The 15,268-nt window shown below is 40.9% G+C and overlaps 1 protein-coding gene across 3 annotated transcripts in view; it reads left to right on the top strand.

The window, feature by feature from the left end:
* Positions 1-15,268, top strand: part of LOC105703850 — a 210,809-nt gene that overhangs the window by 185,104 nt on the left and 10,437 nt on the right. For all 3 annotated transcript variants that reach the window (XM_012432554.2, XM_012432553.2, XM_012432556.2), the window contains 3 exons: positions 2,954-3,079; positions 3,164-3,274; positions 4,568-4,754. In XM_012432554.2, coding sequence (XP_012287977.1) covers positions 2,954-3,079; positions 3,164-3,274; positions 4,568-4,754 — 424 coding nt within the window. The remainder of the gene's footprint in view (positions 1-2,953; positions 3,080-3,163; positions 3,275-4,567; positions 4,755-15,268) is intronic.

Here is a 15,268-nt window from a genome sequence, read left to right as displayed (position 1 = left end):
TTGGATCCTCCCAGGATCTTCTTCGGATCCTCCGAGGATCTTCTTCGGATCCTCCCAGGATCTTCTTTGGATCCTCCCAGGGTCTTCTTTTGATCCTCCCAGGATCTTCTTTGGATCCTCCCAGGATCTTCTTCGGATCCTCCAAGGATCTTCTTCGGATCCTCCGAGGATTTTCTTCGGATCCTCCGAGGATCTTCTTCGGATCCTCCCAGGATCTTCTTTGGATCCTCCCAGGATCTTCTTTGGATCCTCCCAGGATCTTCTTTGGACCCTCCCAGGATCTTCTTCGGATCCTCCGAGGATCTTCTTCGGATACTCTTACCAGGCCCGTGTTTAGCCCTCGCGTTTTCGTCCGCGCCTTTCGCTCCTCACTTTTGGCCAGCCATTTCTTCCCTCCTGGCTGTCGAGTCCGATTTAATTTATGTTCGGCGACTTTACGATCGGATTCGTTCTGCGTTAAAGGGCCTCGCTTACCGATAGCGGGCTCGTTCTCTATACGCTCCTCTGACGGTCTTTCCTCCTTCCGTTCTGCGCCGTGATTTAACTTTCGGGATGAAACCCAGTACGACTTCCTCCTGCGAGCGGATTCCACCTCGATATTTGATTTTGCGAACGTAAGAGCACTTTCCAGCCATCTTTTTGCTGCAACTGGATTTCGTTCGTTATTCACTGATAAGGCGACGTGAAAGTGGCGTCAAAGAGGTCTCGTTTATGATACTTTTCTCCAAACTGGCTGTACCGAATCGTTTCAGAGTTGACAACGTGAATATAGAGACTATAAGGAAGGTCCTGGCGCCCAAAAAATTTCAATTTTTTTTTAAATTTGTTTATAGATATCCAACATTTTTATTAAAAAATGAAATTTCATGAGGGTCGAGACCTTTCTTGTAGCCTCCATGTTCATCTTGTCAAGTTTGAAGCGAATCGGTACATGCAGTTTTTTAAAAGTTTCATTAATGATTCAGCTTTCGGATGTTTTCACACTTTTACACCATCTTAATGTATAAATTTCTTGTAGGATTTATTGTTTGGCAACGTTTCGGCGGAACTAAAAAATGCCCGTTTATTCCTCTCAGTCCCGTTCTACAAATATTCTTCAGTTTGCCGATTCCCCTTCCGCTTTACAGTTAGTTCGCGGAATGGACTTAAAGGAGACCGTAAAAAACCTCTTCGTCCGAGTCGATGATACTCGGTTATTTATTCTTCCCGAGAATTCGACTTGAATAATAACTTACATTCGGTCGACTGGAAGTGCCGAAATGGGTTAACAAATTTTTCAACGACTTTGTACCAAGAACATCATCACTTACTGTTATAAGTAAATTATTTATGAATTTACAATAGCAGTGTAATTTCTGAATTAATAACCTTCGATTTAGTAACGCAAATAAAAGAAAAACCGGAATTCGATGAAATTAGGATTATACGGTGTAAAATAAATTGACGAAGATTTGTACGTATTGGAGGCACCGAAAAATTTTCATAAATATCATAATTTAAGTTCAATTTCCCAAAAAAAAAAAAATGTTGATCAGACAATCTAAACCATAAATAATAATGATTAAATAATCGTATTAAGACGTTTCGTCGACAATGTTTATGGGGGGTATAAAATCAAACTAAATAATTCGTTCACAGGGTGAATAAATTGAGAAAAATGTCGCAAAAAGGTTAACATTAATTGCGATAAGGTTTTCCTTGTTGCTTGGAGTTGTCATCGGAAGCAATTTTCCTCGTGGTTTGATAGGTCCATTTTTTTTCTTTTTTTTTTTACTCCAACCGTAACACAAATTATTCGATTGTGGTTAATTTGGATCGAAGGGGGATTGTTAATGCAGGGGCATTGTGAATTACCATAAGCGTGTTTTTCTGGTAGCATAATGCTTCCTCGAATGTCCAGGTAAAGCGGTGGAAATTCCGTCGGAGCCTCTCGGCCCGAGGAGCGATGTCGGACTGATTTATAGGACCACCGGCAATCCTCAAAGAGCCAGTCAGGATAATTATCCGATAATGACCGGGTAGAGAGGGTTGCGCAATCTCTTATTGCGTGCGTCCTAATAAGCGGATCGTAACATTGTTCCTCGGTTCCGGACGGTCGTCCTGATGATCTTCCGTCCGATCGCTTGGAGCTTCTTTGTTATTGAATCGTTAATGCAAGGACCTTCCACGTGCAAGTGCAAGTGCTCTTGCATGTTATGCAAAGTTTTTAAGAGAAGCAAGAGATATATTAAATAAATATTTATTAAAAGAATTCCACGTGCAAGTACAATAATGCAAGTGCAAGTGTGTTATTGAATCGTTAATGCAAGGACCTTCCACGTGCAAGTGCATTAATGCAAGTGCAAGTGCTCTTGCACGTGATGCAAAGTTTTTAAGAGAAGCAAGAAATTTATTAATTAAATATTTATTAAAAGAATTCCACGTGCAAGTACAATAATGCAAGTGCAAGTGTGATATTGAATCGTTAATGCAAGGACCTTCCACGTGCAAGTGCATTAATGCAAGTGCAAGTGCTCTTGCATGCGACGCAAAGTTTTTAAGAGAAGCAAGAAATTTATTAAATAAATATTTATTAAAAGAATTCCACGTGCAAGTGCAATAATGCAAGTGCAAGTGTGCTCGCATGTGATGCAAAGTTTTTAAGAGAAGCAAGAAATTTATTAATTAAATACTTATTAAAAGAATGCCACGTTCTGAGGGACATTGGAAATGATTTATATTAAGGAAACTTTTATTAGGACAATTATGAAATGTCATTTCCTCTAAAAGTACGACCATAAAAATTGAAAACGATTGTAGAAATACAAAAGAAAGTCTGTCGCATCGAACTCTCAATAGCCGGTTAAACGTAGAAAAATGAAAAGGAAACCTGTAATAAAAGTATAGCAGTAGGAAGAGATAGATTTCGGTTGGCGGATTATAAATCATTCTGATAGATGAATCTGAAACGCAGGTGCTGGAAGAATCGGACACGTCGTCCGAGATAAGCTGCAGAAAGAACGCTCTGAATCTCGAAAGTGGAGACTTCAAGACGTCGATCGAGAAAGCGATTACGAAGCTGCCTAGGATACAGCATCTGGTGAGTGATCTTTGAATACGTCCCGTCGACAGTCAACCCTTTTTGCTGTCGACTCGAGTCCACTATCAACGATTCGATTTGCAGTGTCACGAAGCGGAAAAGCCGCCGCCACCACCGCAGCAGGAATCGAGGTGGGAGTTCCCTAGGGATAAACTCAGGTTACAGACGGTGCTGGGTCAAGGGAACTTCGGCCAAGTAAGTCTAGTCGATCTCATCCCGCCCCTAAAATCTCATATGAAATTACCACACCCTATTAACAAAATTCATACACTATTAGTAAGTCTAGTCGACCTCATCTCGCCCCTAAAATGCCATACGAAATTACCATACCCTATTAACAAAATTCATACACTTTTAGTAAGTCTAGTCGATCTCATCCCGCCCCTAAAATCTCATATGAAATTACCACACCCTGTTAACAAAATTCATACACTTTTAGTAAGAGAAAGGAATTTATTTTATATTAATGAGCCACTTAATACGCTTTATTTATCATTTCCTGAGATGAGTTTTCAATTTTATCCTACTATTTTATCATTTTCTTACATACATGGGTAATATATTTTGTAACACATGTTATACTTTTTATTTGATACGATGTTATAAAATTAACATAATTTTTTTGACAGTGTACCGATACACACTTGGAACCGAAAATCTGGCATGTGATATAGTGTTGCGCAGGTTCATTTTTTGTGGCGTAGATAAAGTTATTGACCTCCGGCAGATGGACCACCTCGGGAATGTCTCCTTCGTTAAGAATTCCAGGGAACTATCCTCTAATCTTGGATTATGTTAAATTATTATCTCGTTTACATCGAGTGGAGATTAATCCACCGATTGCCTCGAACTGGTTTGCAGCTCGAACCTACCGTCCCACCGTAAAAACTGTTATCTTGCCGTGGAATTGTTTGTAATCTTCATTTTATGGATTTCACTCCCACATTTGTCAGTGTCGAGCTAGCCATCATGTTCCGAGTGAAAAATACTACCGGTCATTTACTGTGGGAACGCGTAATTGGGTCTGGGGTAAAAAATGTTGCATTTCGTTGAACGTGATTCACGTCCAGGAGCTTAAGCCTTCTTTTAGTATTTTAATTGCTGGGAGCATGAGTAAAGGCCTCTAAAAATGTGGAAAATCCTAAAGTTCAACAGTAAAGAACTTGGGTACATTTTTTAGACCACAGCTTTATCGAAACGTGTGGAAATAAAATCCTTGCTATTCCCTGTAATTCTCATAAAATACAGCGATTAAGTATTTAATTAGATTCACTTTTAATTATTTTCGAGGAAAAATGTACGTCGTGGAGTAATCTAATGCTGATGGTAATTCACTAGGAATACCAAGGATTTTAAATTAATCGGAGGACGTATGTACTTTTCAAAATCCATTTTGTGCCCGACCAATTATTGCTAGCAGTACTGTTTATTGTTTCATGCGTGTCGTAATCTGCGGTACGTGATGCACTTTTATGCACTTCTTCTTAGGTTTGGAAAGCCGAAGCTGATGATCTTACCGGTCATCAAGGTACGACTCGCTTGGTAGCTGTAAAGACTGTAAAACAGGGTGCTTCCGCCAGGGAAAAGGAGGATCTGGTGCGAGAGCTCGAAATTATGCAGCAATTGGGGAACCATCCAAACGTCGTTACGCTTCTAGGCTGCTGTACGGAGGAAGGTAAGAAAAGAATATCCAAGAGTACACTCTCTTAACCACTAAGAGGTACCTTTCCTGCCCGGCGCATTTTCCTTTATTAAGGTGAGCCTTGCTCACGCAATACCTGCCGTGCACTTCGCAACACCCATGTCAAGTAATGCAAATACGAATAGTCTCGAGAAGCGTAAAAAGGAGGCCCATTAAGACACGGTGAAGTTCCCCCGGTTTATTATACGTTTATTAAGGTTATTACACGTTGAAGTTATTCTAAATACTTATATTGCACGGTACCTCATACTTTCTCGACGGGGTGTTAGAGGTAGAACATTCACCGTGTCACGCGTGTTACGTGGAAATTATCCGGTTAATTGAGTTACCTCGTTACCTTGAAAATATAACCCTAAAAAATGTATGTATCAATTTCGAATTAAATTATGGTATGACTTTGTACCGTGGAACTATTCAAATTGACAACAGTTTGATAATGTATCTCATCACTTTCCTCCTTGATAGTGGAATTTTATTAAATTTCTAGCAAGTGCAATTAAAGAACTAATATTATTATATTACAAGGGTGATTGGTATATGCCATAATTCTCTATTCAACGTCATCACTTTACGCGAGGGATATTCAAGACGCTTAAGAAGCTCTTTAATTACTTTTCAACAGTGAATTCTTTCGGCTAGATTTTTTCGGTTTCCACGGATAAAAACCCAGTTTCCTGATATTTCTAACAAAAAAATCGGAAGACCTTCCAGCGCTTTCCAATCTTGACAATTAGACCTTGACAACACGGTCGTCTTTGAAAGGCAAACTCATTAGACGGCAATAATGGCAGAACCGCCAATCGCATATGGTGATTAAATCTCAATCACGTATTCCGGGAAGCATCGCAAACACAAATGACGATCTCGCGAAGAAACCGAGCTATAGATCAAACGAAGAAGAGGAATCGATGCATCACGTAAGCGGAAGACCCAATCCGCGCAAATCGATGTCGGAGGTCTTGGTTGATCTTGGAGGCTCATCCTTGCAAGCACTTGCAAGTACTTGCAAGCGATTGGTGCAATTTGTTTCCGGGAAATCTCCCTGAACTAACGACCAGCACACACGGGATTTGTCAGGGCTCATAACTCACGAAGACGGAAGATCGAACGCGATTGCCGAGCACAAAGTGCTCAGCGAAATCATCTTCACTTCGGTCTTTACGAAAAGAAATAACAAACCTCTTATTTCAGACTTCTGCGAGTCATTTCGTGTCTACTTTTTTTTTTTTTACAACTTTGAGTCCACGTGACTTACAAGCTAGGTGATGTTACGAAGTGACGGTTCAAGATACGTAACCCAGTGATATCGAAGTAATATTTTTCAACGAATGAAATTAATACTGAAAGTTTAGGTTAAGATACGTCTATCTTTAAATCACTTTAAGATCAATGGTTTTTGTTGTGAGTGTGCTCCGAAATTTCGGGGATGAAAAATTCTCTTTTGGAATTTATCATCTTATATTGTAAATAGTTCGGTATGGAACAGCTGGGTGAATTTCAATTAAATAAATTTCTGGAGCAGGAATATTGAACAACCAACATACGAAATGGAACACACAAAAAGTGAGGTCTACCTTCTGCTTTTTGACAAAATAATCTGAACTTTTTATTTGTAATGGGTTAATTACAATCACGCCTTTCTGGCACATATTAACCGTTTAAGATATTGCAATTTATTAGTGCCCAACAAATTTATTACGGATATCGATTCCAATCTAGTTACTTTTTCCCAATTAATCGCGAGCAATCTCTTAGACCTGATTTATGGTAACCAGTCATTACCTTCGTATTAAAACTAGCTTCACATGGAAACAGGTCATTTTTAAAGCGCTTACACAGTTTTGCTCTTCACTCTTCTTATATCCGAGTCAGCTATATATAACTAATTCATCGATGTTTATCAATTCACTCGGTCCTTTTTCCCATAAATCGCCAGCAATCTTTCAGATCTAAAGTACCGTCCTCGGTGATTACCCATTTTAAAACGCGCTTAATATGGAAACAGGCCATTTTTAAAGCCTCCTGTATGGTGCCTTTTTTATTGAGAATCTTTTTATATATTCAGCTCCAAAAACACTGCCATAAAAGAATCTCAGAGGAGAGGCTAGAAAGGGTCTTCGGGTGTAACGCTTAAATTTCTTACCACTTAAACAAACTTTTTTACGGCTTCAAGTTTTACCCAGCATGCCGGCGCATAATATTCGCCCTCGAAAATTGTCGAGCCTTCAAGTCTTCATAATGAAGAGGAATCATGATCGTTGGCACCAACTTGTCCCGACCTTCATTACCCCCTTCAATTACATCATGAAGGGTTTCGTCGCATGAATAAATTTTCATTAATCTTCAGGGGTACTTCGGGGTATGTAGTTTCACCTTGGGGAGTGTACGTTATTAACAGGTAATCAGAGTACGTTGCAGAAAAAATTACCTTAAAATGTAAGTTTTTCTTTAAATATTATTTAAAAGAAAGAAATAAGAATTTGGGCTTCAGCGTATAATCGATTATAATGGATTTTCACGATTGAAACTGGGTACATTTATTAATCGAACCTCCCACTAAAAGATGGCTTACGTTTTGCCGTTTTAAACGTTTATGAATAATCGACATCTTTATTTTCCGTACCGAAGGAATTCCTTACAATTGTTCCTGATGCCGGGTGTGATTGTAATACTCGTCGAGGAAAATGTAACGATACTTATTAATTTGATAAATTTAATAAATATTTAAAAATAAGAGGTATATGTACAGCTATGGGTACTATTTTCACGAAAAAAAGCACATCATCATTAGAGTGGCAATTGGTTAAGTTTCGTCCTCCTCGTTATTTTAATCATTATGTAAACCATTTGTAAGATTTCCTTTGATATACGTGAAATTGGTTTAAAGCGAACTGAAAAAATAATTCGCGAGGAATTTCGCGAAGGGAACTCGGCCCTGCCGGAATTGAAGTTTAAAGTGTTTCTAAGCACGGAAGATTATGTACACCCGGCCAAATCTCGGTTGTAACTTTGATGTCTAATTTAGCTTCTCGTAAAAGCTGTAATCACGCAGCCGTAATAGACCACTCGGTCGTACGCCGACCTAATACAAACATCAGAGCTTGTCAGAGAAACGGTCCACCATACTTTCGCTTCATTTTCTCGCACATTGAGTCTCTAACGAGCCGCAGACGCCACTTAAATCCGCGACCTTGAAAAATACACGAAACGTAACATTTGCTGGAATTTCCTGGAAATTAAATTTAGTTGACTTTGACATTTTAAAACTAGCATACAATTTTCCGCTGGATTGTCTCACAAGTTCGTTCCGTTTTTGTACTTGGGCAAAATATACTTTAAATATAATTTAACATGATTAGTCAATAATATATTCTCCTTTGTTGTTCTGAAGATGCTCTCAAAAATCAGCCGAGACGTGTTCCGAACCATCAGACCCGGTGCACGATATTCTGCGCAGATCAGGCCCCGAGGGCCGCGTATAAGCAGTCAAATCTAAATTGCAACTTCGACGTCTAACTCAAGTTCCCTCAAAAGAAAAAAAAAAAGGAAGGGAACTCTAGTCACGCAGGCGCACTGGAGCCCTCGATCGTCCGCGGCCCTAAATCCAACACAAACAAATAAGGACTTGTCAGAGAAACGGCCTCCCCGTTCCTTCGCTCCCTTTTTCTCGTTCATCATGTTCCTCCTGCAGCGAGCAAAGTCCCTCTTCGTCATCGTTCCTTCCTTTGTCTCTTGGACCGTACCGGTCGTCTCGTTGGAGGAGATGCGCTCCGACTAGAGACCCTCTAGCGAGATCTTCCATTGCGATCCTTTCAATCGGAAGAGGAACATAAATTCCGTAAAAATGAGAAAAGATCCTCTGGTGAGATCTTCCGTCGCGATCCTTTCATTCTCAATAGGAACTTATAAACCGCAAAAGTTTGTTTCAAGGTTAACAAGCCAATTGAATTTTACGACAAATGTTTCAAGAACCATCGATAGCCGACGATTATTAAAAAAAAAAATAATAGTTCCGTCAGACCGTATACCACTTAAAAGTCACATTTGGTTGGCAGTTTCTAAATAGTACTCGCGTGAAAGCATGAAAACCTCGACACAGGTGATAATAAACTGGGGCGAAAGCCCAATAACTCGTTAAACACCCTCGATAGGACGGGCCCCGATTTTTATCGATTCTCCATCATCACCGTGAAGAATTAATTGACAATAAAAGCCCCTCTCGGCAAGTTCATCGGTAAATTTACTCGGGAATTTACGACGGGCCAACGAAGCAACGCATTCTTGACGCTGCTCGGTGAAACGATACACAACTTCGGGCACGCTGCCGAGACTCGGTACAAGGCCCTACCAAGTTGGATGAGCGATTCGGGATGCACAAGATGTGCAGGATGCCGCCCACAGGGCCAACTTATTAAGGCGAGATCATACTTTGAAATCTCGGGCGAGGCGCGGGCCCTAATTGCGGCATTAAGGGGCATTGGAGAGACGACTCGGTGGCGGCTCCTCGAGGGTCGTTGCAAGTCAGCCCTTACGAGTCTTACGACGGGCACAGCCACCGACTGGGTCCGGTACAATGGAGCCCTCGAGGCTGCGTCGTTGCGGGCCACCGCATAAAATTTACGACATTCAAATTTCGGGTCCTCATATTTATCGTTCCGGTTTTGCGCCGCGCTTTAAGTCCCTCTGGACGTCCGTCGGCCGTCCCGACTGGCGCGCTCCTGCGGATCGACTTTCAACGCGAGGAGGTTCTCCGGACGGAACCGCAGACGCGCTTAAACCGGCGAAAACGCGACGCGAGACGGTCTTACCGACCGAAATTTTATAGGCCATGAAAGTACGCGGCGGGGTGTGAGATTGGCAGCACTCTGCCGATCCTATGTTCGGAGTCTGGGCGTAAGTACCGTGGTCAGGATGCGCCGAAAAGCGCTGGAAGTGTGGCCATGATGGTCTTAATTTGACGTTCATTTAAAATCCGGCATTTCTTCGGGGAGAGAAAGTGAAAATAATGCGACTATTAGTCAAATATCTTGTTTTGGAACACTTCCGAGGGTCACGGCCCAGCGAAATGAACTTGGAGTCACTTCAAGTGCACAAGTGCACCTTTCTAACACCTGCCGGGTTCACAATCGTTCATATTTGGTGATATATCTTGGTTTAGGAGTGCCCGAGGTTTGAGGTGATTCGAAACACTAGCTTTACTTCTTCAATCTTTATTGCTCTAGATTACATATTTAATTCTATTACAACATTCCTCGCACCAACTCCGCGGCTTCGTTTCTTACCCTAAGGTGGAGTGCTTCATCTATCGGTTCTATGAAGGAGATACATCATCTATTTGTAGGGCGTGTTAATTTTCTAGAAATGAGAAAGTATAACTCACGTGAATTTTCGGTTTAGTAAGGGACTTTTATGTAATGAAAAGGGCTGTACTTAATTTATGGCGAGTCCTGCTTCGTCCCGCGCAGGCGCGATGTCTCCTGACCCGCATATCCTGCGAGTCGACCTTCGACTAAACGCGTTGAACCGCAGACGCGCTTTAAACCGGTCAACGTGCGACGGTCGGTTTTACCGACCAAAATTTTACAGACTTTGCCCGTGCACGGCGGGGTGCGAGCTTTACGGGGCCGCGCGATGTGCTCAGCATGACTGCGTCGTTACGTCGGGCTTCCGTTCGAAGGCAATAGACCAATTGCGTTGAAATATGATGAAAGCGTAGGCGGGACATGTGCTACATTTTGCACCCAATAGACATTCATGGTATTCACTTCACCTAACCCTTCATTGCGTGATAAATAATAAATAAAGTAATTAATAAATGAAGGACTAGTTTCTATCCCTGACCAAAGGGTTTAAAGATCTGGAGGTTTATCGTTCAACGAAATACCAGGAAAGGCCGGCGAATTTTCAGAATTTCGAGTTTGTTCATAAGTTCATAATGTACTCGTTCAATTAAGGGAAATTTTACGTCGAGCTTCCGTTCGAGGGCAATGGACCAATTGAATTGAAGAATTCAATTGGACAAGTTCAAGTCGACTAGTTAAACTAGGGAATTTATTTCGGTAGGAATTTAACCAAATGTGAAATCATGACGTGCTTTTACGCATAATGGAATTAACTAACCCGTGGAAGGACGTGGCTCGCTGCAAGGAATGTTAGGCATGCTTCAATGCTTCCCAAAATGCAATGTATAGCAGTTTTATCGACCACAATTTTATGGTCTTTGAATGTGCGCGGCAGCTTTGCAGAGCGGCGCCGGCCAGCTTTACTGCGCCGTTGAAAGCTCATGTTAAAGTAGATACGGTAAAATAATTCCATCGGAAAGTGATAAAGGAGGGTATAAGTTGTACCCTAAACATTTAGTGAAACGCTGTAACCCCCCTTTTTCGGTAAAGTATTAATTTCGTAAAAGATTGTAAGAGGATAATAAGGAGCTTTTAGAACTTCATCTTTATGGGCTGTACTATTCTTTCATTCTTCCACTGATTCTAAAGCTTAAATATTGTCTAAACACCAAAAAAAAATTCATAACAAAAGAGAGAGAGACCAACGTGCGTTTATCCGTGTCCCAAATTATTTAATTAAACACTTAAAATGACTCACTAATTTCATATTATATACCTATATCGAGCTTGGCCACAAAATTAATTGTTTCGACTCATACAACTTACACGGTACTTAAAATACTTAACTGCATTCCCTACATCGTGTAATCGGGTAATTGTACACGGGGAATCACTTTGCACACTTCATACACGTGGGTTGATATTTTCGGGTGGAAATTATGTCAGGACCGCCGCAATCTCCGAAAATATTGCCGCAAATGCTTTGGAAATATTGCTGGGAGTCGGTTCCAATGGTTTAAAGTATTCCCTCTCATTGTAACGCGGGATAAATCGCAGTTACCGGGTAATCCTCTTTGCGGAGTAATTCAACCTCGGACTCGGCACGTCGCAATCTCAGCTCCCAGAAGGAAGCTTTTGGGCGGCGAATTCGACGTCGCAATTCTACCTCGACCCGATCGGCTCCTTTTGCTCGTGATGTGATTGAGTTTCAGGATTGCTCCGCCGTTTCTTCCTTGCCCGTCTTCCGCTGCGGATGCCTTAAGGATCGACTCTATTATCCTTGTACGCGAGTCCACTTGGCCATTCGCGTTCGCAACCGGCCAAGAGACGACACAGGACCCAATAATTCCAAAGATTAAGATAGGGATGACAAATTTCGGAGCATTGCCGTAATGTGTTTTCCTTGTTCTTCGCGTGTGCCTCTCTATCATCGAAAACGCATTTTTAATCCTATACTCTTCTGCCGTTTTTAGCGCGGTATAAACGGTGAAGGGTCCATTGAGTTGTCTTTGTTATGCGGTTGGTTATGTCAGACCAACACTTTTTTGCAGACTTTTTAAAACAACTTTTGTTATTACTCCAAGCGTTTGATGCAACGTTTGACATTGTAGATATGGCCAATATGTAGAAATGAATTTAATTGCATTTTATATTGGGACCACGTGGACGCACTAATAGTGACCTTAATGTAATTCCTTGTTAAGCACTTGAAGAAACGTCATTTGATTATGCTTATCGAAATGTAAACGACGAACACGCGGATACTAATTTAGCAACATCCGTCATTACGTGCCTGTACAAGGAAGTATCATTCATTTGCATACTAACCGTATCTTAGGTACCAGTTTCTATTGCTAATATAACCCGTTTGGGACCACTGTCGGTGACAAACGTCCCTCTGGTGCGAAACTGACATCACAATAAAGCACGATATCCAGCATCACCACAACCTTTCCATCTGCGTCGGTCGTACCTCACTGATAGCACTAAATGTTGCAAGTAATGACACACCATTCATAGGGAAGGGACAATAACATCCCGCACCGAGAATTACGCAATGAAAAGCCGGATTAAAGCGTCGTAAAGAATACGGATTTTGTTAAGAAGCGGGATTAAACATCGCTGATGCGAAGCGAGCTTTAAGGGCGGTCCAGGACTTACGAGGCACAGTTTCGCGTAAATCATTTATAATTTTGGCCTCCCTATCTTAACATCTCGCCGCCATAAATCCCAAAAGACAAATGGGCAATTTTTATCGCTAACGAGGGAAGTCTTCACGCGATGCGAAGGCGTTATCGCAAGTCCTGATAGAAAACGTTTGAGATTAATCAACCCAGCCGATGCGTTTCTAAACGCAGGTACTCCGATATCCACTCCCAGATACTAATTATCAAGGTTCAAATGACTATAAAATTTATAAATAACAATATGTAAAAAATGAAAATATACCAATAATAAGCACAGTTTATCAACGACTTGATACTGCCCTTTATACCGTGTCATGGTTATCACAATGAAGGTCTTCGCTTTTCTTTTTCTCTTTAGGGTCTGATGGGTTCTCTTATTTCGGACTCCGATGTTTTTCCGATTTTAGGTAGTTGATTGTTGATGAAGTATGAAGCATCGTGGAAAGCCCATAGCGGTGGCGCGAGAGAACGGATGCTTTCGCGCTGCAAGGCTCGGTTAAAAAGCCCTAACCTTTAACACGATCCTCACCGGCCCAGTGGGCGTTGAATGCTATCGGTTAACATCGAACCGTGCGTGAATACATAAATGCATAATATCCTCCTACAAGCTCGCGGTCTCTCCGCGAAAGTCAGCTCCGAGCTTTTTAGCATACGGCGGAGAGAACAGCACGCGCGGACTTGCGGCTGCCTCGAAGATGCAAAGAATGTTTCTTCCGATGTTTTCCTCCCAATCGTTTATCTCAGGTATGCTCCATTTGCAACGCTTCGACAGTGATGCGTGAGCATATGGGAATATTTTTATCCCTGGTATTCCTATATGCAGACTTTGCATTTTTTTATGTATGTGAAACTCCCAACGCGTCATCACTTGGAATAATTTCATCTTTGGTGCAACTTCAATTCACGTGAATACGTTGTAATAGAATTTATGATAAGGGTTTAACATTTGAAATTTTATAAATCCTAATTCGTTAGGACTCGCGGCTGCCTCGAAGATGCAAATAATGTTTCTCCCGATGTTTTCCTCCCAATCGTTTATCTCAGGTATGCGCCATTTGCAACGCTTCGACAGTGATGCGTGAGCATATGCAAATATTTTTATCCCCGGTATTCCTATACGCAGACTTTGCATTTTTTTATATACGTGAAACTCCCAACGCGTCATCACTTGGAATAATTTCATCTTTGGTGCAACTTCAATTCACGTGAATACGTTGTAATAGAATTTATGATAAGGGTTTAACATTTGAAATTCTATAAATTCTGGTTCGTTAACGATAAAAATCAGATCGTACAGGTTTTCTGCATTTTGCACAGATCGTTCGGAAATAACGCTACAACAACAGAAATATATCATACCATTTTGGCAACGTTTAAAATCTTTAAAATAAATCCTCGAAGCTAAGAATATCCGAAAAAAGCGAACCTTTTTTTTTTTAAATCAAAATAAAATGAAAACCATTAAAAATAGTAGTTTGAAATTGTAATGGCGCAAGCTTAGAATATTTCATTATTTTGCAATATCTGAGTACCTACTGGAATTTCATCTGTCGCTATACCTCATGTACGGGCAAACAATAGAACTCCAATGTATACTATTGCCGATTTGATTGTCGAGAAACATGATTAGTATCCAGTGTTGAGTAGTTGGATTTATCACCATTCGATTGGCATGGTAAGACTTATCTCTAATCCGACAATAGACTTCGAGAACGGCAAGTCTTGTCACCGGTAAGGTACAATTGTGCTCTTTAATCGTTCATTATCAGAGTTAATTTGTTACCATTCTTACTGACGATTCACAGTAATCAACTTTCAATTTTAATTTGCTTTCAGGCTCGAAATAGTCTGAAAATTCTGCCCCGAAACGTCATTTACGTGGAACTCATGATCCGACTATTCGTCCACTTTTCTGTTTTGAAAATGATTAGTGGGTGACAGAATCGCGCATTGTCCGTTGAACAGAAATTACTCCCATATTTATCAGCAATTCTTTTCCCAACACGAATATTTCCACGTCAAAGAGAAAGACTTGTACGGCGATAACGCAATGGTTGTGTGGAACAAATGATTAGTTAAACGACACTGCGCAAGACAATCATTTGTAATTCAGTGACACTTTTTCCTCGGTGCATTAAAGCACACGTGTCTCGGGGATATGAGTCAGACATTGACGTTAGTTCATTGCAATCGACGTGCCATTTAAATTCCTTCCGGGCATACAATTTTAGACTTCCAGACTCAGTGTCAGAAGCTTTGTTCATGCAATCTTTCTGACACGTGTCGATAAGACCGTTTAGATTATGAACCAATTAAATTTTCACGTCCTCTATCTATAATTGAACATTTTGTTCATATATTTTACAGGTGATTGTACCATTTGCGTTCATAATTGAAGACAGACACATTACTTTTTATGTGAAATAGGTTATCACGACGGGTTGTTCTAGCAAAAAAT

Source organism: Orussus abietinus, unplaced genomic scaffold, assembly GCF_000612105.2.
Source record: "Orussus abietinus isolate OABI.00-Male unplaced genomic scaffold, Oabi_2.0 scaffold32, whole genome shotgun sequence".
Taxonomy (NCBI): Eukaryota; Metazoa; Arthropoda; class Insecta; order Hymenoptera; family Orussidae; genus Orussus; species Orussus abietinus.
The sequence above is the reverse complement of the archived record's forward strand: the minus strand, read 5'-3'. Positions and strand labels throughout refer to the sequence as shown.